The 27,495-nt window shown below is 41.1% G+C and overlaps 2 protein-coding genes across 2 annotated transcripts; both read right to left on the minus strand.

Moving 5' to 3' along the window:
• Window positions 1-626: 626 nt before the first annotated feature.
• On the minus strand, window positions 627-4,382 carry LOC147855338 (soluble inorganic pyrophosphatase 1-like). The gene is made up of 8 exons (XM_087330121.1): window positions 4,052-4,382; window positions 3,723-3,751; window positions 3,435-3,500; window positions 3,084-3,191; window positions 2,369-2,434; window positions 1,482-1,602; window positions 1,187-1,268; window positions 627-1,029 (listed from the first exon to the last, which is right to left on the minus strand). Exons 1-8 carry the CDS (start codon window positions 4,239-4,241, stop codon window positions 987-989), a joined length of 705 nt encoding a protein of 234 aa, XP_087186247.1. The 5' UTR covers window positions 4,242-4,382; the 3' UTR covers window positions 627-986.
• A 5,482-nt stretch (window positions 4,383-9,864) lies between these two features.
• LOC147855339 (pentatricopeptide repeat-containing protein At4g38010-like) lies at window positions 9,865-12,456 on the minus strand. The gene is made up of 2 exons (XM_087329943.1): window positions 12,315-12,456; window positions 9,865-12,225 (listed from the first exon to the last, which is right to left on the minus strand). The coding sequence occupies exons 1-2, from the start codon at window positions 12,411-12,413 to the stop codon at window positions 10,081-10,083; spliced, it is 2,244 nt and encodes a 747-aa protein (XP_087186069.1). The 5' UTR covers window positions 12,414-12,456; the 3' UTR covers window positions 9,865-10,080.
• Window positions 12,457-27,495: the final 15,039 nt, after the last annotated feature.

The raw sequence follows: 27,495 nt of genomic DNA on the forward strand, positions 1-27,495 counted from the left end.
CAGTAAATATTCACAATTAAACTACTTGCTCCAACAGTCTTGGGGCACCATCATAGCATGAGGTACATAATTGTCGAACCATTAGGATTTCATGAACATAATAATTATTGGAAATAATTGCTTTCTGCATCTGCCCCACCATGGCAAATCATTCTTTACCTTCAGTTAAAATGATGAAATGAGGCATGGACATTTTTTCATAGTTGAAAATAGCATTCCATGAAACAGTTTGTGTCCAAGAAACAAGATTGCATCATGAAAAGTCTCGCCAGAATACCAATTGATGCATTTATACTCAATCCATGCATGTTTGGGTCACCACTTAATAATAATGCAGTAGTGCAAATGGATACTACTCTCCAGAATTGATTCAATGAAACAAGAACAATGATGGAAATAAAGGAATATTCTCAACATACCCAATTTGTCACAATAGTAGGTATCACTGATGTTTTATTCCTCTTCAAAAAGCAAAATATTACTTACGCCTATTCACAAATATTGGTTATGCTAATAATCCCTTCAAAACAGGTTGACCATCATGTATGCATTACTATCAATTAGTTTTACAGAAAAACTCATAAGACACATAAGCAGCATATGACACATAAGGGCATTATGACCTGAAACCAATTTGCTTATAAAAATCTTTTAGCCTTTAGGTTAAGATGCCAAAACTAGAACATGTCCTATAATTGGGGCTCTAGAATTTCCCCACAAGTTTTTCATGGAAGATAAATACTACGACAAGGGAACCAAAAACATAAAGCATTTATAATAAGCTACACAAGATTACTCTCTTGGTTAAGCCTTTCCTTCTTTACTCATAACTTTGGCTTAGGCAAGCTGTTTTCTTTTAGTGTATTTCAGATATATATTATGTAATTTACTTATACGAGTTTTTTCTCAGTATTTCTTCGCCCTCATTTGTTGTACTGATGCTTCGAATTAGCTTGATTGTAATTAGAGTTACCTTTCCTTCTTGTTTATCTTCTCAGACTTTCGACAATGTAAGAAGCATAAAGATCCCTGGAGTAAAGAAACAATGCACTCAAGAAACTTACAAACTAGATGATAGATGAAAAAAATGAAGTAGCCATGCTCAAAATTTATACACAGATCATAGATGAAAAAACAACACAAAAAATAGTCTAACATCCATTTAGCTGGAATATTTGAAGCTCACATGGAATATTTCACTGCTTCACATGCTTGTTCAGCTGGAAGGAAGTCATTGACTGCGACTTCCTTGTTCTCATTCTTTTTATCTAGCAATAGATAAAAGAAAAACAAATCAAGGTAAATGAACATTTACATGCACAAAGCAATATCAGGGATGACGTAGCTCAAGTTGCAAATTAGAGATTTCAACAGAGGATTACGGAGCTTAAACTTCATGAACATATATTTATACATATACACATATAGACTATTAGCTGAACAAATACGCTTAAGCTTCATATACAGATTTCAATACATACAGTCTTCAAAGAAACGTCTGATCTCAGCAAGCCTATGAGGAGGGAGATCCTTGATATCCTTGCATTGTCGAAATTCGGGGTCATCTTCACAAACTGCAATGATTTTATCATCTTTCTCACCCTGTGCACATGTTTAAACAAGTAAACAATTAATCCAAGGGATTCAAAATGTAATTTTCTGCGGAGCATTGTTTCTTTCATACACCCAAAAATTCCAAGAATATCTCAATACAAACTTACCCCAAGAGCTCAAAACAAACATCTAAATATATGTGGGAATAGGAGCATCAATAAAAGGTATACAGCATAGCATAGCCTTCATAGTGATGAAGATCTATATGAAAATGCCCCAAGTGTTGTATAAAAAAAAAACAGGGTTCAAAATGAAGTAGTATGACTATGAGTGAAGATAGATTTCCCATCACCAGAAAATATGCATTTTTATGATTTGGAATAACTCTGATATATGCCCACTTGAGCAATCAGATGTGCAATTTAAGCAATTATATGGTCAATGCATCCCCTTTTCCATATGATGGGAAACATATGCTTCAGTTATATTTCCATTAGAGAAATTATATGGTCAAATGACACATATAACTGAAGTCTATGTTTCCTGTTATACATGCCATTAGAGAAATTATATGGTCAATTAGAGCCATTTGGGGAGATAGTGACAGATAGGGCATTAATAGAGCCTGCAGAGGTACTTGAAAAACTTGCGTCATAAATTACCAGCTAGAAGTAAATTTTGCAAACAAACTTCTGGTTATGGCCTTATTTGACTACAGAACGTTGAATTAAGTACACAATCATCAACAACAGAAACACATAATCCAACATTGAAGTACTCAGCAATAAGGGACATAAACCTGTTCTGAAAATACCTGATCAATCATAGGCATAAGCCCAATAGCTCTAGCTCGAAGAAAACATCCTGGAAGCACAGGCTCCTGTACGAAACAGAAAAACACATTGAAATTTTCTACAATTGTTACTTAAAGAATAAAGGCATATGTCAAAAACCAATGAGAATATACGATTGATCGTGTCCATAGATAAGAAGATCAAATATCAAATAATTCGCTGCCAAAATGCACTATTATCCTTGAGTTTCCATTTAATTTTCCAAATGCCCTTAGTCTTCGGCTCTCAAGCAATAAAGTGTGATATTTGACAAGCATACAGTCAAGTCAATTCATTCCCTTTTTCCCTCTTTGGTGGTTTCAACAAAGGGATGTAATGAAAAAACTAAAGACTTCAGGATATTTCATTCCCTTTTTCCCTCTTTGGTGGTTTCAACAAAGGGATGTAATGAAAAAACTAAAGACTTCAGGATATTTCATTCCCTTTTTCCCTCTTTGGTGGTTTCAACAAAGGGATGTAATGAAAAAACTAAAGACTTCAGGATATTTCATTCCCTTTTTCCCTCTTTGGTGGTTTCAATAAAGGGATGTAATGAAAAAACTAAAGACTTCAGGATATTTGGGGAAATAGCAAAAAAATGGGCACTATGTATTTTGATGAGATCACATAATAAGTTCATTAAATATCATATTATCAATTGTAAAAATGATCTGTTGAAAGATATAGTTTCATTACCTGCATGATAATGAGGACATCCAAGGGATCATTATCCTCACATAGGGTTCGTGGAATAAATCCATAATTGTGAGGATAGACCACTGAGGAGTACAAGACCCTGTCAACCTACATAAAGATAACCAATTTATCAACACAAGAAAACAGAGATTTGAAAACACATAAAAGAAACTTGTGATGACATGACAATAGATGATCGTCAAATCCCTAACTGAAGAGTATAAGAGCCTGTCAACCTACAAACATTCCCGAAGTTAAAAAAAAACACATTATAACAACCAAAGAACAGACATGAAAACATAAACACTGTGATGATGGTAATGATACCAGAGTTGAATTATAAAACCTAACCTTAATCAGGCCAGTTTTCTTATCGAGTTCATACTTGACTTTGCTTCCTTTGCTAATTTCCACAACCTGAAACAAACATTTATTTTTCCATGGGCACAAATCAGTTACATTTCTGTCTCAGCCTTTGTATTTTGTAGCAGCATTTGTGCAACAATTTGGCAGATTTAGACCAGACATAAAACCAGTGAAACAACTTTAATAAGATAATTGGGTGACTTCATCTTAATCTGTGCCTTTTGCTAGAGACCTCAATCAACATGAAACATCAGAGCAGAGATAAGATCTTACACAGTTGAAAACAGAAGGCGCTCCTGGTCCTGTTAAAATTAGTAAAAGTAAGATATGAACAGTTACAGAAAAATTGTAGAATTGAATGAGCAAAACAGAAGAAGAAGATCCGAACCAAAAAAACAAAGTTGTGAAAGAAAGAAGATATGATTGGGTGAAAAAAAGAGCAGATTGAAAGGAAGAAAAGCATATTTAAGAAAATATATATATATTTGAAAGAATAACAGATTCCAGCAAGAAAGAAGAATGAGAAAAGGAAGAAGACAAAAGAAGAGGCAACAGAAATAGCAGAAAAGCGAGAGAGATTCAGATTTTTTATTTTTACATACCAATCTCCAGGTCATGCCAAGGGTGAGCGGCGACAGAGCGACGTGTGAGAGAAGAGAGGATTCGTTCATTGAGGGGAGGGTGAGGCCTCTTCAGAGAACTCCCACCATTCCCATTAGCAGAATAACCTAAAGGATAATTCGTATTCTCTGCTACATCTATACTTAGCAAGTGACCATTCTCATTCTCCATCTTCTTCTTTCTTCGTTCTTCAATACAAACCAATTTCTGAACTCTTTTTTCCTTTATCTTTCTTTCTTCTTAGGAATCAATGAAGATCTCTTTCCTTCTCTGCTTGCTTCCCTTATCTTTATTTCGTAATCTTACTCATTCCTGTAATCCATAAAGAAACAGAACAGAAAAAAACTGAATTCAACTCTGAGGTAGATATTATATCTTTTTATACCTGCAACATTCCTATACACAGGAAAGAACACAGAAAGAGAGAGAATACATACATATATATATATATATATATGTATATATATGTATATATATGTATATGTATAAGTATATGTACGCATGCATGTACACATACAAGTATAAATTTGTATTCTGCACATAAGAAGAAACCAAATCATTAACAGACTCGTGACAAAGAACACAGATAAAGAGAGAGAAATATATACATATGTATATGTATATGTATATGTATATGTACATATATGTAAGTATTAATTTGTATTCTACACAAAAGAAGAAACCAAATCATTAACAAACTTACAGCAAAGATAAAAATTTATCTCTTAACAAGATAGATTTTTTCTTATTATTAGGGTTTCCAGGGAAATAAGCTCAGGAAGAAGCTCTCAGTACTCAAGATTTTTAAAGACGTCAATAAAACAATCAATAATGAGGTTTCTTACTGTTAAGTTCCTGACGAGAACAAGCTCAGGGTGCTCTCAGTGGTCAAGATCTCTGAGATGTCAGAGAACAATCGACAATGAACAACTATGATAAACATGATATTTTATATATATATGTTTGATAGCGCATTTCCCATAGATCGAATATGCATTTTCTCTACACTTGCCTAATCACAGATATAAGAAGCGTTTCATAAACTTCCATTAGGATTCCCATCACAGATGTCATCAGAATGACGTCCTCTCACTAAAAAAATCTCTCCATCACAAACACCCATTGGAATGATAATTCTTTTCAGGCTTTCCATTAGGAATCCCATCACAGCCACCATTGGAATGATACGCTTTCACATTTTCATTATAACTCTCTTTGGAAAGAAACATCATTAACGATGTTTTTTCACACTGAACTGATGGAAAGGAAAGAACGAGAGAAAAGAGAGAAAGAGAAAATGCGCAACAGAGAAGAAGAAGATGAAGAAGAAGAAGAAGGAGAAAACGAAGAGAGAAGTATGGATTAGCCATTCATGACAAGAAGAGTTCTAAAACAGTTTTTCCTTTTCTGTCTTTGACAGAGAGGGGCTGCTCTTCTTGAACTGCAGAAAGAAAGCATTAAAAAGAAGATGGGAGATTTTGCAGAGAAAATAAAAGAGAAGCAAATTTTGATGAGGACGGAGTTGAAAACAGAACACAAAAAAGAAATGAAATTACTTCAAGAAGAAATGGCTGCAGATGATGAAGTTAGTTTCTTTGCAGTATAGTATGTGACTAACACGATTAGGAGACGATCAGGTGAGCAGCCATGAAAAGGATTGGTGATGGAAACATCATCAGAAAAGAATGAAGGAAGAAATCAATCCAAAGAATCATTCGAACAAAAGTAGAGAAGGGAGAGGAAACGAATCCAACGTACAGCAGAACCATGAAGCGAGCAAGAAGTTGGAGGAAATCAGAGGTGATGATGGCAAAATAAATAAAAACGGCGAGCAGAAAGAACAGATTTACCAAGCAAGAATGATGCGCGATCTAACAAGAAAGAAGATTTATCGTTGGCTTGGCGCACAAGAATCTGTTTTGGCAGGAAAGGATGCAGAGAAACATTTGAGAAAAGGTAGAGATCGAAGAGAAAAGAATGGAGATGGAACCAAAACCAATCCAAAGAACAAGCAGGGAAGAAGCAGGAAGAGATGGCATAAATGAATCGTCGCGCGTCAAAGTACACATGAAAATGCAGAAGAATTTGTTGGTAAGAAGACAAGAGCGAGAGAGAGAGAGAGAGAGAGAGAGAGAATGAGAGAGAATGAGAGAGAATGAGGATGGAAGGAACAGAAAACGAGAAAGAAAGAAAAAGAAAGCTCAAGACGAAAGAAGCAGGAGAAGAATGAGAATGGCGTGATAGAGTACAAAAGCTATGGCGAACAGGAACTAACAGAAATAAAGTGGATCGACACTGACCTGCTGCTGTTGCTGTTGCTGGCAGGAGGCAGGAGGAAACGGAGGCTGTTGCTGCAGGAGGCATTGAGATGGAACGAATGGGTTGAAGGCGATGGCGGGGAAGACGAAGGTATAGCTAGCAGCAGGGAGAAAGGACTGAATTCCAGGAGAAGAGAAGCGATATATATATATATATATATATGGAAGAAGATCGATCAGAAGAAGAAGATGAAGATGAAGAAGAAGAAGCAGTACAGAGATGGAAAAAGAAGAAGAAGAAAATGATGGAAGGAGAAGGATTGATTCTCCTCCTGAGAGGGAGAGACAGAGACAGAATATTCGCCCAAAAGAGGAATATATGCCTCCACCTCCTTCTCCTTCTTCTTCTTCTTCTTCTTCTTCTTCTTCTTCTTCGCTTGATTTGCTCTCACCTGCTGCAGAAATTAGAATGGCTGAATATACATACATACATACATACATACATACATACATACATACATACATACATACATACAGTATACAAATACATACCTACAATACAAATGATACATTATAATTTATACATTATACAATGCAATGCAATATACATTACATTATACTTTATACAATGCAATGTTCAATACACTAATACACTATACATTACATTATACAATGCAATGTTCAATACAATACATTATGCAATGTACAATAATCTATACAATACATTATACAATGCAATGTACAATACACTATACAATACATTATACTCTACATTATACAATGCAACGTACAATACAGTATACAATACATTATACAATACAATGAAATGTACAATACACTATACAATACAATGCAATGCAATGCAATGTACAGTACAGTATACACTATACAATACATTATACAATACAATGAAATGTACAATACAATATACACTATACAATGCAATTTACAATACAATATTGAATAGACAATACCTTGTATTCTAGACCATCAACAAGATGTAGGGGCCATTGAAAATACCATCTCCCCTAAGATCACTTGATTTGCTCTCGCTTCTTTACGACTCTTTCATCACGTGACTTCTCCAGAATAATCTCCATATTATGAATGATCGAAACCAACGTAATGACCAAAAACAACCAAGTGAGTAGGAGAAAGGAGAACTACAACTATTTTGTTGCATGAGATTACTTACACATGCCCAAAAAAACCAAGTACCGCACAAACCGGCTCGAATTTGTCAACTGCATCTCTTGTTGCAGTGGAGTATCTATCAATACAAAGCAAAGACAAAGGGGAGCTTGTTCAAGAGGATTTCTTGTGCCAAGGAAACTTCTTGATCCACGAAAAAAAAAAGTTGGCTCCTTAATGTAAGAGAGTAGAGGCAACAACTCGATGACACCAAGGTGTACTAACCTCCAGTTGTGCAACAAAGGCTTTGCTAACTTGATCAGATGAAATGTAACAAACTCGATTTGAAGAACCCATTGTTCTGGATTGTCCAACAAAAAATGCTCCAATTTTGGCCGAACATAATCATTTGACCCCTCATCTAGTTGGCTTAGGATTCCAAAACTATTGGATTGAGTTGGCTTTCTAGGCCTACTAGGATTAGTAGATGTGACCGAACAATAAGATTACTTGGTTTATGTGGACAAATCACTGGTATGTGCCTTTAACCACCACAATAGAAACATAGATTGTGTGTGTGTGCTTAACATTGTTGCGTCTTAGTTTCAAGTAATGGCCCTTTGTCAACATGCCACTTTGAGTTCATAAAAATGGGATCAGGTGCTCCCATTAGCCCTGAAGATGGAACTACTACCACTGAGGCATATGTCTTCTCCAATCTGGGTGTGACATATGTTGGTGCTTGAAACATTATTCAAGTACGTGATTATCACATTGCATGTCTTGACTAATTGCCTTCATAAGGGACTTCCCAAAGCATTTCCAACTCTATGAATTGCAATCTAGATTGGTTGCTTGCTTTTGCCCCTATTGGTAGGCGTAGAGCCTTGAGATCTCCTTTAATGGTCTTGCTTGAGGCAATATGGCCTTGGTGGCCCATATTGCCCCATCTTAATAGCGGTAGACCACGAAAGTGAAAGGCTAGTTTCAAGGTAGCACCCAAATTTGGTTATGGTGTTCATCTTAGTTTCCATTGCTTGTCGTTTGTTTATATCAACTCCTACATTCTCCTATTTGTCGACAACACCATTTCACGAGAATCATAGAGGTAAATAATACATAAATGTGATTATGTTCAACTACACATAAAAATCAATACAAGATGAGATGTGAAATGTGACAATGATTGGAGATCACAAAGACTTGACGGATGAACAAGGTCATAGAGAGTTGAGGTGGTTGGGAGGATTGAATAGACAGAGCCCCAAAGAGCTTTAGCCGCGGCACCTCCAACGCACAACTAGCACTTTCTAGGAGGTGCTTTGAAGCTCCTTGTTGGTTTTGGCTGGTGGAGATGTGGATTGGGGGAGTAAGTTCTTGGCCTTCCATGTTAGGGGAAAAAAGCATCCTTAACGAAAGGAAGACAAAGGTGTCATGCTGGAGCTTGGTATAGTTCAAGCCATGAATCAATTCCACCACAATTTCTTTGGTGATGAAGTGTCCCCAAATCCATGCTCTAGGTTTGATAGGCCACAACAAATTGGTGTGATCTTGCTTTTTCATGAATAGGTCAACTTTGCGATTGGGTAGCCGTATCCCCAACAACAATTTCTCAACCTCCCCAAGGACCATATTAGAGAGAAAGCATGGTCCAACAAATTGGCTCACTATCTCGGCATCGGGAATATTCCACTATCCCATGCATGGTGTTGACATGTGGTTGAAGATGACCACCTCCTCCTACACAAGTAATCAAAGAAGAAAGAGTAGCCACAAAGAGGATAAAAAATCAGAGAGTACAAGAGGCGTGGAAGGCTAAGGGCACATAAATGGAGATCAAGAAACTAATTCACAAGTGACCCATATTTAATGTTAAAATGAGGTATATAAATTGGGCTCATGGGCATAGTCACTTGTGCTCATGTTTACTATTTTTAATAAGTGGACTTGACTTTGAGGAATGCGAGCCACACATGTAGATGCACATTGTATCATTTAAATAAAGTTCCCGCACATGGAAAAGATGCGAGATCTTCTGGAACCATGGGAGAACTTTCTTGAATTACGAGGATTGATCACTTGCTGCCTATTCTAACTATGAGTTTAGGCCTTGTCCGAGCTATTCGAAATACAAGTGCGATTACATATCCGGACTTACCTTACCAGTGTTTCCGTAAAGGGACTTGGGCTCTACTTTTGTTGTAATGAACAATTGCGCTTGCATGATCCGAAAATGGGTTGGTTGGCAATGACCTGTGGTATATATAGGTTGAGGTGGTAGTTAGTTGTCAGGATTTGAGTTCATGCAGCTATTTAGGGTTCCAAGTTGGAAAGTACCATCATATGTGTAGTGTAGAATTCAATACGGTACATCACGTCAGAGGCATTTCAACCCCTTTTTCTCTCTAGTTGAGCTTGAACAGAGGCATTTCAAAATAATGAGAACTTAGGGGCATTTGGTGAGATAAAGAAAAACTCAAGTATTCCAAAGTTTTTTACTTGTATATATAACATATGTCACACCAAATGACTACACATGTGTGCATTTTGCAATACAGTTTGGAGCTTCATTGTTTTTGTCAATGAATAGAAAATGAATGTACATATCCACTTGCATCAACTCAAGAGTTAACTTCAGGGTTTCTCGAAACACCATATCTCAGTCTCATAGCTTCAATTTCCTCTACAGCCTCTTGCATGGCTGCATCTGCATAAATATTCGCCATAAGGACATAAGCTGCAGCACAAGTATTATCTAAATGCATTATTTGATCAAATGCCAACCTCCCAAGCTTCACATATCTCCATTTCCTACAACCACCCAATAAGGCGAGCCAAACCGGGCGACAATCTGAAAATGGCATCATCTTAATCACTGATATAGCCTTACCAAAATTCCCTCCAAATCCAAATATAGAAACCAAGCAAGTATAGTGCTCTAAGTTTGGCATTATGCCATACTTATCTCTCATGTCATGAAAATAATTTTCAGCCATGTCAAATAATCCGGAATGACTACATGCATTCATAAGACATAGGAAAGTGATTGCATCTGGAGACAAACCTTCATCTTGCATACATTCAAAGCACTCAAATGCTTCGTCAACTCGACCTTGTTGAGCATAACCTGCAATTAGAGCATTCCAAGTGACTATATTTCGATCCGCAAGCTCGTTGAGAACTTTTTTCGCTTGAGAGAATACACCACATTGGGCATACATATCAACTAGAGCAGTGCCAAGCACCACATCTTTGTTTAACAAGCCCAAAGTAGCAATTTCATCATGAATTTGTTTGCCCTTGTCAATAGCCCCTATATTAGCACAAGCCTTCAAAACAGCCATGAAAGTTACAACATCAGGAGATAACCCCTCCTTTTTCATCAACTCAAAACAGTTCAGTGCTTCCTGACCCCGTCCCTGTTGAGCATACCCTGCAATTAATGAAGACCAAGAAACTATACTTCGAGCACGAAGCTGTTCGAGCACTTCTTGTGCTTTGGAAAGCACGCCACATTTGGCATACATATCCACCAAAGCATTTCCGAGTTCGTCACTTTTCTTCAAAAAGCCCCTCCTACTTATCTCATCATGAACCTCTCTACCTTTGTTAATAGCTCCTATATTGCCACATGCTTTCAAGACACTAACGAAGGTGATTTCATTCGCAGAAACATCCTCGATTTGCAGTTTTTCAAAGCACTCAAGTGCTTCCTTGTACTGCTGTTGTTGGACATACCCTGTAATTAATGAAGACCAAGATACAATATCTCTAATGAAGAGCTTTCCATGCACCTGTTTTGCATCGACAAGTGCATCACACTTAGCATACATATCCACTAAGGCATTGCCAAGGACAATATTCCGCTCAAGAAAACCCTTAGCAACAATCTCGTTGTGAATATTCCTTCCATTCTCGATGGCACATGTGCTGCAACAAGCCTTTAAGATGCAAACAAAGGTGACCTCATTAGGAGAAAATCCTTCACTTTGCATTCTCTCAAAGCAATCTAGGGCTTCTTCACCTCTCTCATGTTGGGCATACCCTCCTATTAATACATTCCAAGAGACTCTGTCTCGGAAACAAAGCTCCGTATGCAATTTCTCGGCTTTTTCGAGAGCGCCACATTTCACATACATACCCACTAAAGCAGTGCAAACCACAACATTTTGTTGAAGGATCAATCCACTATTCACAATCTCATTATGAATCTCTTCTCCTTTTTTGATTGATCCGATGCTTCCAGCAGCTCTCAACGTGCAAACAAAAGTGACTGGATTCGGAGAAAAACCTTCATTTTGCATGTGTTCGAAACAACTCAGAGCTTCATGGCCATAGCCGTGTTGGGCAAAACCAGAAATCAATGCATTCCAAGAGATTACAGTTCGAACACTAAGCTGATCATGCAACTTTTGAGCTTTTTCAAGCATACCACATTTAGCATACATGTTTACTAAAGAACAATCTATGTGAGGATTCTTCTTGAGCAACCCTTTCTCGACAATTTCATCATGTATTCTAACACCTCTACATAAATCTTTATTCTTCGTGCATGCTCGAAGCATTGAAACAATAGCTAGATCTTCCTTATCATCATCATTGAGAACGCCCGTATGAGACCCTGCTAACATGTTCATTGTTGTTGTTCCTCTTACTTTTCTTCTCCTGCTCAACTCTTCTTCAACCCAAGAAGGATTGCAAAACCCATCAATCCATAGACATTGAGACGTAATTCTGTGTTTAAAATCTGGTGAATTAATGCAGTTCTGGATGAAAAAAAGCCAACAAAAAACTCACTATAGGTCTGCCAGTCTCTCTCTTTGTTAATTATGTATTCACTTGTTTTTCTTCTTACCTTGTTGCTAAGGTTGTTGTACCATAAGCATGGATTCATGAAGTATTCTTTCCATAAGCAGTCCATCCTGTGGGGAGAAGAGAAACACTGCCTTGCCATTGCTTATATGGAGCTGAAGACATGTTTAAATTGCCATGATATGCACATAGATAGCTAGCCTCTTCTTGTTTTACATACATACATACATACATACATACATTATACATATATATACATACATACATACATACATACATACATATACATACATACATACATACATACATACATACATACATACATACATACATACATACATAAGCATGGATTCATGAAGTATTCTTTCCATAAGCAGTCCATCCTGTGGGGAGAAGAGAAACACTGCCTTGCCATTGCTTATATGGAGCTGAAGTCATGTTTAAATTGCCATGATATGCACATAGATAGCTAGCCTCTTCTTGTTTTACATACATACATACATACATACATACATACATACATACATATACATATATATACACACATATACGAAGGTCCCTCGATGAACTATCTGTTCTGTCCCTCCGTAGCTTGGCCCGGCCATTGCCCCATTCCTTCCTTTCTTGTTTTCTCCTCTCTTTCTGGTGACCACCGTGAGCATTCTCGGGAAGTAAAAAGAACCGAGGAGCATTCAGACCGATAATGGGCTCCCAAGGTTTTCCCGAAGAACATAGTCATCGGGAGGTGTGTGTGTTTAGGTACAGGAAAATTGTCGGCATATGTGTTACGAGCATAACCATAACTGTAGTTGTGGGCTAATTTGTAAGGATGAAGGGTAAGGATTGAGTCATCTTGATCCTACGGTGGGAGATAACTTTAGAGCATTTCTCTCACCTTCGCTAGGGGGTGGTCGGATGGACTGGCGCCCTGCCCTTTCTTCCTTATTTTCTTCTTTAATTTTGCTTAATGTTAATTAAGATTCTAACAGTTGGTACCAGAGCTTGGTTAACGTTTTCTTGCGTTGGTTTGCCTTTTCTTTTTTATATTTTCTTAATCTTGGAGCGATTAATGGAGTGCATTTTCTCGATCTAAGAACAACCAACTCGAGAACTTCGGCATTCTACGTTTCTCTTCTTTTTTATATAATCTTTAAAATGATTTTATTTCTCTTCTACAAGTGTGGGGTGATTGGTTCATCAATTTATATGGCGGTTCAATTTCGCTTTAATACCCACTTAGGGTTTTGTTGTTTAATCGGCAATTATAACACGAGCTTTTATTTATTTTTATTGAACAATAAATAATTAAACTTATCCATGTTTTTCTACATATATGCATATATATGCCTATATCTCTTTTATTCCTAATTTTTAATTATAAATTTATGATTTACTCATAATTATTTATTTATATGTGTTTTCTATTTTTTTTGTTTTATTATTATTATTTTTTGGGTCGTGACCTCCTGCAACAGGTCACCTACAAGACATAGCTTGTAGCAGGTCAACGTTGTCACGAAGTTATGCGCATATGTGTGCTACTTGAGCAGGACCACCAGGGACTTAAACCAAAGAGGATGGATGACTCGAAGGCTCGTTAGAGTCAAATGATCGTTAGACGTGAAGATTTGTTAGAGTCGAATGATCGTCGTAGTCGAAAGCTCCTAGGAGTTGAAAGATCATTAGACTCGAAGGCTCTACAGAGTCGAACGCTCTATAGAGTCGAAGATAGTTCAGAGTTGATGATCAGTTAGAGTCGAAGGTGGATTAGAGTCAAAGGTAGATCAAAGTTGAAGGTAAGTAAGAGTTGAATGTTCTGTAGAGTCGAAGGTAAGTTAGAGTTTAACGTGACCTAGAGTTGAAGGCTTTATAGAGTCGAAGATCTCTTCCCTCGTCCATGATGGATTAATCATTAATGTAGTTAAGAACCGGCCTATAAATATCCAATCCCCTTCATATTCTTCTTCATTGAACAAAGAAAATGTACTGTCACCATCTCTCTTAGCAATTGTAGGAGCTTCGTTGAAAAAGTCAAGTGCCACGATAAAATACATTGTTGGTGAGGATTGAACCTACAACCTCATGTCAACAAGATGTCACACTCAACTATCTTGATATGAACATGTATTTGTATATGATGTACTTGATCTAGAACTACTCTCTAGTCACAAGTTCTAGAGGCGAACTTAGTGACGTATCAAGCATCATCTCGTTCCTCTCCTTCCTGCCATTAGGAAAGTTTCAATGTCCTTGGTTCCTTTCAAGGGATTCAACACCAGTAATTGACACATCAATCTAGTATTCTTGTTCTATTCCATCTTGTCCGCTTCTTTATCTCTATCTTCATGCTCGCATGGCATTCCCAACTTCCTGAGTTCCTAACCTCGTCACTCCCACCTTCCAGAGTTCTTATCCTCATCACTTCCAGTTCCATGTTCGTAGCTGTATCGGTCATAGCCCCGTCCCATCGTCCATGCTCCCTCGTAGTCCATGGTTGGTGTGTCCATGACAATTTGAATCCCTTCCACTAGAGGTATCACATCATCATCGCCACAATTGTTTCTTGTAGAGACACCATTGCCATTGTCATTGCTTCTAGAGACACCGTCGTCACAGTCCTTACTTGCAGAGTTACCAACGTCATCGTCCTTACTTGCAGAGTTACTTTCATCAACATCCTTGGGTTTAGAGACATCATTGTCACAATTGTCATTGCTTCTAGAGACGCCATCATCACCATAGTCACAATCATTCCTTCCACAGGCGCTTCCTCCTCCTCATCTTCTTCACTGCCTCGCCTTTCAACATCATCATTTTTAGCACCTCTTGTTGTCTTCATCAATGCTACTTCGCTCAACCTTCATCGTTGTCAGCATTGCATTGCTTGGTTGGCCATTATCGTCATAATTATCGTTGTCATCATCTACAAGTATCATTTTGAATCACAATTTTAGTGAGCATTGATTTCGATCACTCACCTTCCATGTTCTGGTGGGGGTTACAACCACCCACTTTCCTAGTGGGGATCAAATCATTTCTTGCTCACACTCCATTTTCATTTGGTCCACATTTCACTCCACTTTCCTTTGACGAGGATCGATTTTGATCGCTCACCTTCTAGTTCCGATGGGGGTCACACCCGCTCACTTTCCTAGTGGGGATCGCATAGTTTATCTTTAGAGCTATTGTTTGTGTCGTGTTTTGGGTCAACCTCGACTATTTATCCTCTCATAATAGAAGAAGTTGAGTCGACTGCTTCGCCTGCACTCCTTCACATGTTGGTGTTCCAGTTCCCAGTGAGGACTGCACTTGGTCGCTCGCACCTAGTGGTGTTCCAGTTCTCGGTGAGAACCTCATGGTTTCTTACGCCCATTTGTGTTCCAGTTTCCCGTGAGGGCTACACATGGTCACTCATGCATGTTGGTGTTCGTGTTCCCGATGAGGACCACACATGGTCGCTCGCGCCCGTTGATGTTCTAGTCTCTCGTGAGGACCTCACATGGTCGCTCACGTTCACTTGTGTTCTTATTTCTGTTGAGGACTGCTCATGGTCACCCACTCATCAATCTATACTTCGGTTTGCCCTTTCAACTCACCTCTACACCATGCTTTTGAAAAGGAGACCGTAAAGGGGAGGATAATGTCACGAACAGTGACATAAAATACATCGTTGATGAGTATTGAACCTACAACCTCACATCAACAAGATGTCATGCTCAACCATCTTGATATGAACATGTATTAATAATGTACTTGATCTAGAAATACTCTCTAGTCATATACCTCTAGAAAGTTCTAGAACTAGAAGGTTCTAGAATATTCTCCAAAATATTCTTTTTTTTTTTCCCAAAAAAATTTCCTTCATTAGTATTAAGAAAAACGCCATAAGGCTACAAACTGTACAATTTAGAGAGTATTATATACAAAAAGGATAATCAGGGGAAGGGCCAGGGATGATGATACTTCCAGGTTGGTCCTTGAGAGGAGATCGTGAACAGAGGCAACTTCCTCCATAATTGTAGTAATTTTTAACTTTTCTTAAGAACAACCTCCGAAGGGCCCGGCATATTGTCATATTGCCCACGCACTACAACTAGTAAGTTGTCCCATAATTCTAGCAATATATCTGAGAGAAGGTGTACTATGGAATCATATCGTCTTTTACATCGATACTTCCATAAGGTCCATAATGTAACCGTGGATACTGTTTTCCATACTTGGGCTGCACGCATTTGCTTTCGAGGCTGTCGAAAAGGCGAGACAGATATTAGATGCCTGTTGATGACAGTCTTAGCCTCTAGAGCATCATTTACCTCATACAATAATAGACTGGAATGGAGAACCCCCCATACCGCTGATCCCCAGGTGAATAGGCAACCTACATTAATTGTCAGGAATAAAGAAAGAACTTTATTCCATACCTGTTGAGCTAGTGAACAGGACCAGAGAGCATGCTTTGTAGTTTCCTGCAAGTCACCACAATAACTACACTGTCTAAGAACGGGTGCCACGTTTCCTTTCAAAGATTGACCTACCGGTAGTGTTGCATGTAGCAAAAGCCATCTGAAGAGAGTGTATTTTGTTGGTCCCCTAAAAGACCAAATCCATTTCCAATAAGCCTTCAAATGACTGCTTGATATACCCCACTTATTCCAGTGCTTTTGAGCCGTAGGAGTTGGAATATTCTTAGACATGAGTAAGGTTCTCCAAAATATTCTAATGCATGTACTTCTTTATAATTGTAACCTCCTTGGTCTCTTTCAAGGGATTCAACAACAGTCATTGACACATCAATCTAGTCTTCTTGTTCCATTCCATCTTGTCTCCTTCATCTCTATCTTCCTGCTCTCATGTCGTTCCCATATTCCAAAGTTCCTAGCCTTGTCTCTCCCAGCTTCCAGAGCTCCTAGCCTCGTTAGTTCCAAATTCAAGTTCAGAGTTCCTAGCCTCGTCACTTCCAAATCCACGTTTGTAGCCTTATCGGTTGTAGCCCCGTCATATGTGCTCCCTCGTAGTCCATGGTTGGTGTGTCCATGACATCAAGTTCCTCTTCATGATCCACCAACTCTTCGATTTTCTCTTGACAACTAGTTCTAGACAATGTATTCGCCAAAGCTTTATCTTTCCTAGACACATGTCGGACTTCAGAGTTAAGTGATTTCATGTATGCCATCCAATGCAAAGTAGCAATATCTAGTATTGAACATTCAAAAATCATGTCAAGAATTGGAAGACAATTTGTTTCAATAACAACTTTCGCCTTGATTAAGTAATCTCGGCCCGTTATTACTACCATTACAATTCTCCGCACTTCTCTTTTCACTTGAGCATACTTCCTTTCTCTTTCACTTAAGACTTTTGCCCCAAACCGAATTACATATCGTATCCCATCCTCACTCTTTTGATTGAGTACCCATCCAATATCAGTCGGGCTCGTGTACACTGCAACAAATATGGGGGAATCCATGTATGTATATTGGTCTTAATGTTGGGGCATTGTGTTGAATACAGGTCTCTAATGGATGTATTCACATTGTCCCATTGGACACACTAGGTTTAGGCTATTTCTGTAAATAGTGGAAAGGGTAGTTGCCCTAAGTTAGTTAGTATTGGAACTAACTTCTGTAACCTAATGTTAAGGTTGTTTGTTTGGTTGTTGTTGCTATTCGTTTGTAACTTAGAGCTTGAATAATATAGTTACATCTTGCTTGTGCTATCATTGTTTTTCTTCTTCCTATTGCTTTGTTGATCTTGTCTTATGATCTAGTTGCCTAATGCTATAAATCTGTTTCTCTATCTATCCATCTGACGATCTTCATAACCAAGAGTGCTGAGATATTGTTCCGCATCAGACGACTGCATACAACATCTGGTATTAGAGCTTGGTATTTTCTTGATCCCGTTGCTGTCGTCTACTTTGTTCTTCATCAACAACTCTCTTTTTTGTCCCTTCCGATGACAGTTTTTGGTATAACAGATTCCAAGATTTCAGTCCTATTGAAATCCTTCGTTTGGCAACTCTTCACAAGATTATATTCAGCAAAGAGAAACACTTGGAAAGTCTGCACTCCATTGATCTAAATCACTCTTGAAGTAAGCCAGTCGGTTGTGCTTTACTCTTGTGATTGCAGCTGCTCGGAGTGAGACTTCGTTCTGCAAGTTCTGCCCTAATCGTGCTTCATCAGGTTAGATGACAATCGAATAGGTCGATCGACGCTATTCTCTCACTCGTCGTAATCACTCGTAGCAATTGGGTTCCAGGGAACAACCCCTATCCGTGCTTCATTCCGTTAGATGACATTCGGGAGGACCAACAGGCTTCGTCCCTCTCATCATCGTAGTCATTCGAAGCAAGATCGGCTTGGATAATTGGCACATGTTCTGTGATCGGTATCTTAAAATCAACATTGGAATTGAATTGGAGGTTAATTGTGCTCAATTTGATTAGGTGATATTTGGGAAGATTAGTCGACTCTGTTCCCCTACTCACCATAGCAACTCCGAGCAAGTTTAGCACCCAATTGCTATTCTAATTCCAATTGACAGATTTGTATCCAACTCGGCTAAGTCGATTGGTTGGAGTCACTTCGCATAGAATCAACCAATAGTCAAAGCCGATTTGACTTGTGTTCGAATTCGACTAGAATGATATCGGGTGAGCCAATCGGCTGCATCCCACCACCGTTTGTAGTCAACTCTGAATAGAGCCTAATCAACCGAACAAATGGCATCAACAAACGACTCATTAGAGATGAGTTTAAGGAAGTTCGACGGATTGAACTTCAACTTTTGGAAGGAACAGATGCAAGACTATCTAATAGTTAAGGGTCAGATAGATCCGATTGGGCCAGAAAACCCTCCAGAAGGAATCAAGCCGAATGAGTGGACGAAAGTTGATAGAATTGCCCAAGCCACCATTCAGATGCGCTTGTTGGAGTCAGTGTACTTCACAATGCAATCGTTTCTAACGGCCTTTCAATTATGGAAGACACTCTCGGACACTTATGAGAAGAAGGTAGCCACCACAAAGATATATCTGATTCGGCGCCTTTACAACCTTCGGATGAAAGAATCCGATTCGGTCCAGGCACACCTCAACGAGTACAAAAGCGTAAGTTCCCAAATCTTGGCTCAGGGGACGACTATTGAGAATGAACTAAAAGCCATGCTTTTTATGAGTAGTCTCCCCCCCTTGTGGGAAACAATCATCACAACCGTGTGCAATGTGTCGACTGCCGTCGTGAAGTACTCTGAAGTTACAAGCGCAATCCTGAATGAAGATGCTCAGAGCAAATCGTTTGCAAAAGACTCGCCCAATGACGCTTACGTAGTACAAAGTTTGATTAACCGATTGAATAGTTGAGGACGAAGTTCTTCCCGACCGCCAAACAATTAGCGAAGTCGGAGCAAGTCTCGGGACAATCGAATATGCAATTATTGCAAGAAACCCAGCCACATCAAAGATGATTGATGTGCACTCAAAGCCAAGAACGATAAAACTCAGCAAGCTGATAAGATGAATGGCCGGCATGAAGAGGTCAATTACATCGGCTCTTTAGCCGAAGTACTGTCAAAGGACCTGAACATTCTGTTTATTGAACACTTAGTCGAATCAAAAGTTCTGGTTACGATTGAAGAGTCAATCACTTGGCTCCTCGATTTGGGTGTGTTCTATCATGTGACTCCTCATAGATCCCAATTTCGACAATATTCAGTCCGACACTCCGACTCAGTCTGAGTCGGAAATTCGCAACATTGCGCTATCATCGGAACCAACACTGTAGAGCTCAACCTTCCAGGTGGCTCCACACTTGTACTACACAATGTCCGACATGTACCTGAGCTCTCAAGACAATTGATCTCAGTTGGACAATTGGACGAAGATGACATTTGTGCCCGCTACTCATTAGGAGGGTGGACACTCCACAAGGGGAACCTCCTGCTTGCTCGAGGCTTGAAGGTACATTCACTATACCCGTTATATGTCACACTCAGAGAGGGTGACTTGTTTTTTGTGGACATTCCTGTGTCGTCGCTATGGCATGGACGACTCAGACACCTCAGCAAGGCCGACATCATGCATTTATGCAAAACCAGATACATTCCCAAACTCTCCTTCTCTGATCATCAATTCTGCGAGCATTGCCAGTATGGCAAATAGATAGCTGCATCACACCCAACGACAGTACCGAGAGAATATAGTCCACTTGATTTGGTCCACTTGGACGTTTGTGGCCCTATGCCGCATCATTCTCTCGGTAGTGCACTGTACTTCATTAGTTTTATCGGCGATTCAACTCGGAAGGTGTGGGCTTATCTGATCATAACCAAAGATCAAGTGTTCTTGGTCTTTTCCAAATGGCTCGCAATGGTAGAAAATCAGTCCAGTCGAAAGCTAAAATGCCTTGGGACTGACAATGGAGGAGAGTTCAAGTCGGAAGAATTCGTTAGATTTTGCCAACAACACGACATCAGACGTGAATACATGGCACTCCACAGTTTGGAGTAGAATGGAATTGCCGAGCAGATGAATTGGACAATTCAAGAATGGATAGTATCCATGCTCCAACACTCCCGACTCTCGGATTGCTTATGGGAAGAGGCCCTACTTACAGCAATACACATAATTAACATGTCACCGAGTAGGCCGCTAGGACTTCAAGTACCTCAGGAATTATGGACCGACAGGAAGCTGAATTACGGCAAGCTGAGGATTTTAGGATGTGAGGCGTACGCCCTCATACCGAAAGACGACTGCCGCAAATTAGAACCGCACCGACTCGGCAACGCTCGATTCACACAATCGAATGATTCGGCTTTGAAACATCCGACTCTGACACCCAATGCGACTAGTCCAATCATACCTCGAAGATCCGAGAGACTGTCGATCCGAGAGGTACTCCCCTGGAATCTTCTTTACGGACACCGGCAAACCGATGGAGTTGGAAATGAACTCCATTCAGGCAAACAAGACTTGGGATTTGGTCGAACTACTGAAAAATTGACGTGCTCTTCCGTGCAAGTGGGTTTACAGATTAAAAGAGATGTCCGATTCGGCCACCCCAAAATTCAAGGCCAGATTAGTAGCTAAGGGCTTCCCACAAGAATATGGTGTCAACTTCGATGATATCTTTTCATCAGTGGTGAAAATGACGACCCTTTGATTTCTACTCAGCGTAGTGGCAGCCGAGGACTTGAAGTTGATCTAGCTAGATGTAAAAACGGGCTTCCTCCATGGCGATCTAGAGGAGGAAATTTATATGGAGTAGCCAAAAGGCTTTGTGGAATCCGGCCAAGAACATCTAGTCTACCGACTCAAGAAGAGTCTATACGGCCTAAAGCAGGCACCGAGACAATGGTACAAGAAGTTCGACGACTACATCAAATCAGTTCATTTCTCAAAGAGCGATGAGGTTCACTGCCTCTTCACCAAAATAGCTCAAGATGGGTCTCCCATCTTTCTCATCATCTACGTGGATGCCATGCTACTCACCAGTCGACATGCTGAAGAGCTCACCGAACTTGTTCGGCAATTGCGGTTGAAGTTTGCAATGAAGGACCTCAGTCCGGCAAGACACATTCTCAGGATGAAGATAAGTCAAAATCGGAATCGACGACAATTGTTTCTGTCTCAATCTGACTATGTTGGATGTGTCTTAGAACACTTTAACATGCAATCGGCCAAATATGTTTCGACCTCGCTCCCCATTAATCTTCGACTGTCTCAGCGAGACTGCCCGACATCCAGTCCGGAGGGGTAAGTTATGAAGTCAGTATTGTATGCATCGGCAATCGACTCCTTGATGTATGTGATGGTCGTGACACGGCCTGACATTGCTCTCCGTTGGAGTCGTTAGCAACTTTATGCACAATCCCGGCTGATCGCATTGGAACGTAGTCAAGCATGTGTTCAGATATCTAGTGGGCACAAAGGACTATGGCATTCTATTTGGCCCGAACGACACTTCAAGTGTAGTCGGTTATACCGATTCAGACTTTGCCGACTTCATAGAGAGTTAATAGTCGACAATTGTATATTGCTTTAAATTTGGCAATGGAGCAATCTCGTGAAAGTCGAAACTTCAAGAATGCACTGTCATGTCAACGATCAAGGCCAAATATGTTGCCACTTCCGATGCGGCGAAAGAGGCTGGCTCGCACGTTTCGACAAGTTGATTTCAACTCGGCTCCAGTTGTCTACAATGACCGTCAGGGTCCTATCGCTCAATCGAAAATTCCAGTTCAACACAATGCCTAGAAGCACATCAATGTGAGATACCATTTTGTTCAGAACTGCGTCATTTCAGGGAAAATCAGCCTCAAGAAGATACCTACAGCTGATAATGTCACAAATGGGATGACCAAGTGTCTTTCGGTGAATTGATTATGATCCCTTCGGCACCAGATGGGCGTAATGAAGAATCAATCCAATTGAGTCGGACAGTCAGGACGGTTTCGGATAATCATCATCGATAGTTTGAGGCTCGGCTTCAGTTCTTCTGACCTCGACCGATTTGGCCTTCTGCTCTCGGATTTTTTCCGACTCGAACAAAATTGAATTGTTCGACAACCTGGTATAAATCTGTACTCCTTTTCATTTATTACAAATTCCCTATTGTATACGCCCATTACAGGGGAGTGTTGAATACGGGCCTCTAGTGGATGTATTCACATTGTCCCATTGGATACACTAGGTCTAGGCTATTTCTGTAAATAGTGGAAAGGGTTGTTGCCCTAAGTTAGTTAGTATTCAAACTAACTTTTGTACCTAATGTTAAGGTTGTTCGTTTTGGTTGTTGCCACCATTTGTTTGTAACTTAGACCTTGAATAATACAGTTACATCTTGCTTGTGCTATCATTGTTTTTCTTCTTCCTATTGCTTTGTTGATCTTGTCTTATGATCTAGTTTCAGTTTCTCTACCTATTCATCTGATGATCTTCATAATCAAGAGCGCTGAGATATTGTTTCGCATTAGATGGCTGCATACAACAAACATATCGTAGTTCCACTTCACCTGAGAGAACTCGCTCACGGACAAAATGATAGTGCACCTCAATGTGCTTGGTTTGGGCAGGCCCTTGAACACATCTGACCACGTCTTGGTTCTGGCCTTCTTGTTCAGGTCGGCTCTACCCTTCTTGGCTCTGCCGCTTGTCTTGCCTTTCTTGGCTAACTTCCCCTTTGTTGGTTGGCTCCGGCTTTGGCTCGTTCTTTTGGTCACTCGCCCCCTGCATCCGCCCTTGGCTTCTTTAGTCGTCTCAAAATCGAATTCCCCATCCTATTTGGCTCGGACTTCATCTCTCTCCCTCTCACTTTCTCTTCTCCCCCTCAAGTTAAGCATGTCGAGATGTTGCAAGCCAAGCATGCTCAAAAAATGCCACAACTTGTCCATGTCTAGAGGTTTGGTGAAGATGTCGACCACCTATTGATCAGTCGGAACATATCGCAGTCCCACTTCACCCGAGATATCTTACTCACGGAAAAAATGATAGTGCACCTCAATGTGCTTGGTCTGGGCATGGAAGACAAGGTTCTTCACAAGTTGGATGTTGGTGAGGTTATCGCAGTATATCACTGTCGGTTCAGATACCTCCACATCCAAATCCTTCAAGAGCCTCTTGATCCATATGGCTTCGCAAGTCACGACAGTCGCTCCTCGATATTCGGCCTCGGTGTTCGATAATGCAACCGTTGGCTGCTCTTTATTGCTCCAGGCGACCGTGACGCTTCCAAGTGAAAACACAAAACTTGATGTAGACCTTCGATTGCTGACATTTCCAGGCCAATCGTCATCCGTGTAGCTGACCAGTTGTTCGGTTGCACCGGTATGATATAACATCACTTGATCCTTCGTGCTGCTTACATATCGCAAGATTCTTTGTGCGCACTGAAGATGTTTGATTGTGGATTGCGACATAAATTGACTAATCAGTTTGACCGGATACTTGAGGTCCGGACGGGTGATGGTCAGGTAGATAAGGCTTCCGAAAATCTGTTGGAATTGTGTCGGGTCGCACGCCGTTCCCGAACCTTGGTGGAGCTTCACATTTTGTTCTAGAGGAGTCGCGATGGATTTACAGTCCGTCATTCCAAACTTGAAGAGCATACTCAGTACATAGTCCCTTTGGCTAATTAGTATGCCTTCGGTGGTGTGGATCACTTTGATCCCGAGGAAGTAATGAAGGTTCCCAAGATCCTTCATGTCGAATGATGTCGGTAATTGAGACTTGACTCGAATGATTTCCTCTAGATCGGCATCGGTGATGACTAGATCATCGATATATAACAATATACTAACTGGTCCGGTCCGACTTTGCCGAATGAACAAGGAAGAGTATGATTTGGATGGCTAAAACCCCATTTGACGCAATCTTTGCGTGATCTTTGTGTTCCAGGCTTGGGGGGCTTGTTTCAATTTGTAGAGGGACTTCTTCAGTCGGCAAACTAATGATGTGTTCAATTCGGATAGAAATCTGGGGGGTTGTACTATGTACACTTGTTCCTCAAGACCGCCTTGCACGAATGCATTCTTTACATCCATCTGATGTAGATGCCACCCCTTTGCCTTTGCTATAGCCAACAACACATGGACGATCGTCATCTTTGCGACTGATGCGAACATCTCATCGTAGTCGATGTCATGTAGCTGCACATAGCCTTTTGCCACCAGTCTGTCCTTGTACCGGTTGACAGAGCCGTCAGCGTTGTATTTTACCTTATACACCCACTTGCATCTGATTGTCTTTACTCCCTTTCGAATGTCAACCAGGTCCCAAGTCTCATTTTCGGCCAAAGCACACATCTCTTTCTCCATGGCCACACCAATTCGTGTCTGTCGCCGCCTCTACGTAGCTCTCTGGCTCACACACTTCCATCACATTCGTCATATACGCATGGTGATGCGCCATATAGTCATTGTACCCATACCGAACTACGGTGTTCTTCTAGCGGGTTGACTGGGGCAACTTCGGTGTCGTCGATTTCATGGTCCTCTTGTCTGACTCCGACCTCAACTCATGAGGTCCATCTTCGCTCCTGACCGCTTCGGATTCACTCCGGTCTGATGTGTCGTATTCCAACATCTTCATCTTCACCTTCTCCTTGTGTGTATTTCAGCATCTCCTTGACTTCTAGTGCGGCGACTGCACGACCAAGTCTTCACTACTCGTCAGCTCCTCATCCGGTTGGTCGTTCCGACTCAGTTTCTCATTCGGTCCACTTAGCTGAAATGACACTGGACTCTCCTCAAGAGTACCGATATCTTGCTCAACCATCCGATCGGCCTCATTGGCCTCATCTTCAGAATTCAGAATGGAGTTGATGGGGGTCAGAAACGGAGGCAAGTACCACGAAGCCGACTCGTTGAATACGACATCTTGACTTACTCAGACATGCTCATCCGTGTAGCTGACCAAGATACACTTGTCGGATTTGGCGTATAGCTTCCTCTGCTTCTCCTTCGGCACATGCACATATGCTATGTTGCCGAACACCCTCAAGTGTGCCAAGTTTGGCTTCTTCCTGAAGTACTACTCGTGTGGCGACACATTTCCTCCAGCTACAGATGTCTAATTCTAAAGGTACACGACTGTTCTAACTGCTTTGGTCTTGTGGAACTTCGGCATATGCTTCTCCTCAAGCATTGCCCGTGTTACTTCCTCTATCGTCTGATTCTTCCGCATAGCCACACCGTTCTGCTCCAGTGTGTATCCACAAGAGAACTCACATCAGATTCCCTCCTTCTGCAGATAGCTTGAGAACTAGTCAGAAAAGTACTTGTAGAAAGTAACGTGCGGAAGCAAGTATGAAGACCGAACAGAAGGAAGGAAACTCAGGTTCAATGGAGAGCTTGAGCTTACGCAGTATACTTGGGAGAGACAGAGAGAGAAACACAAAAAACTATATTCAACAATAATACTCAATCTGTACATAAGACGTGCTCAGTGAGCACTTTTATACAAGTCCTAGAAGGATTGACCGAAGTACTGACAGTACTTCAATGCTCATCAAGAGCTCCTACACTAACTCCCAAATATATTCCTCACGGAATATCTTTCCTAACGGCCCCCCGGTTTATGCACTCGGCCTAACCGATCGGTCCCAACCGATCCGGTCCTCGGCTTCTTCAGCCGATCCGGCCGATGTTGAGCTTGTCTCTCAACACTCCCCCTCAAGCTCAACTTGAGGCTCTTCGGGATCTTCACAGCACCGGTTCCTCCTGGCTTCTCGCCTCGCTCGCGCTCCTCGACTTGTTCGACTCTGCGCGCTTTGACCCTTCCGATCGGCTTGTCTGCTCATGTGGCCCTCATCAGCTCTTCTGTTGTTGCGGTGTTGACGCTTCTTCTACTGCCTTTTCTTCCGCTTGGGCCTCGGTTGATTCAGCGTGTCTGAATCAAACATCCGAACCGACTCGGCTACCTCCGATCGGTCTTCGCTCTCGTCTGAGTTGGCTGTCTCCAACTCGTCTTCAGTCTTCTCGCCCTCGATGGCGTCATCCTCCTCATGCGTGGTTGGCTTCGGCTCTCTCCTTCGGTTGCTCCCCTTCTGTCCGCTTCCGAACTTTTCGGCGGGTCCGCCCTCGGCTTCTTCAACCGATCCAAAGTCGAACTCGACAACCGACTCGGTGTTGCGGTCTCCGCTCCTTTCCTGCTGCTTTGCTTGGTCGTTCGGGACTGTTCTCCCCCTCATGTTTGGCATGTCAAGGTGACGCAATCCGAGCGCACCTGAGAATTGCCGCAACTTGTCCAGACCAAGAGGCTTGGTGAAGATGTCGGCAGTCAGCCGATCCATCGGAACGTACTGAAGTTCGACTTCACCGGAAAGAACACGCTCACGGACGAAATGGTAGTGCACCTCAATGTGCTTGGTCCGTGGGTGGAAGACGGGGTTCTTCGCGAGTTGGATGCTGCCGAGGTTGTCGCAGTAGATCGTCATTGGATCGGACACCTCCTCTCACAGGTCCTTAAGTAGCCGCTTCAACCATATGGCTTCGCATGTCACGACAGCCGCTCCTCGGTACTCGGCTTCGGTGCTCGACAGTGCAACTGTCGGCTGCTTCTTACTACTCCACGCGATCGCGGCACTCCCGAGGGAGAACGCGTATCCAGACGTGGATCGGCGATCGGCGGCGTTGCCAGCCCAATCAGCATCGGTGTAGCCGACTAACTGCGTGGCTGCACCGGTCCGATATAGCAGTCCCCAGTCCTTAGTGCCGTTGACATA

The sequence above is a fragment of the Azolla caroliniana genome, unplaced genomic scaffold (genome assembly GCF_043228905.1).
Source record: "Azolla caroliniana isolate FFs.n. ecotype wild unplaced genomic scaffold, voAzoCaro1.0.p SCAF_14, whole genome shotgun sequence".
Classification (NCBI taxonomy): domain Eukaryota; kingdom Viridiplantae; phylum Streptophyta; class Polypodiopsida; order Salviniales; family Salviniaceae; genus Azolla; species Azolla caroliniana.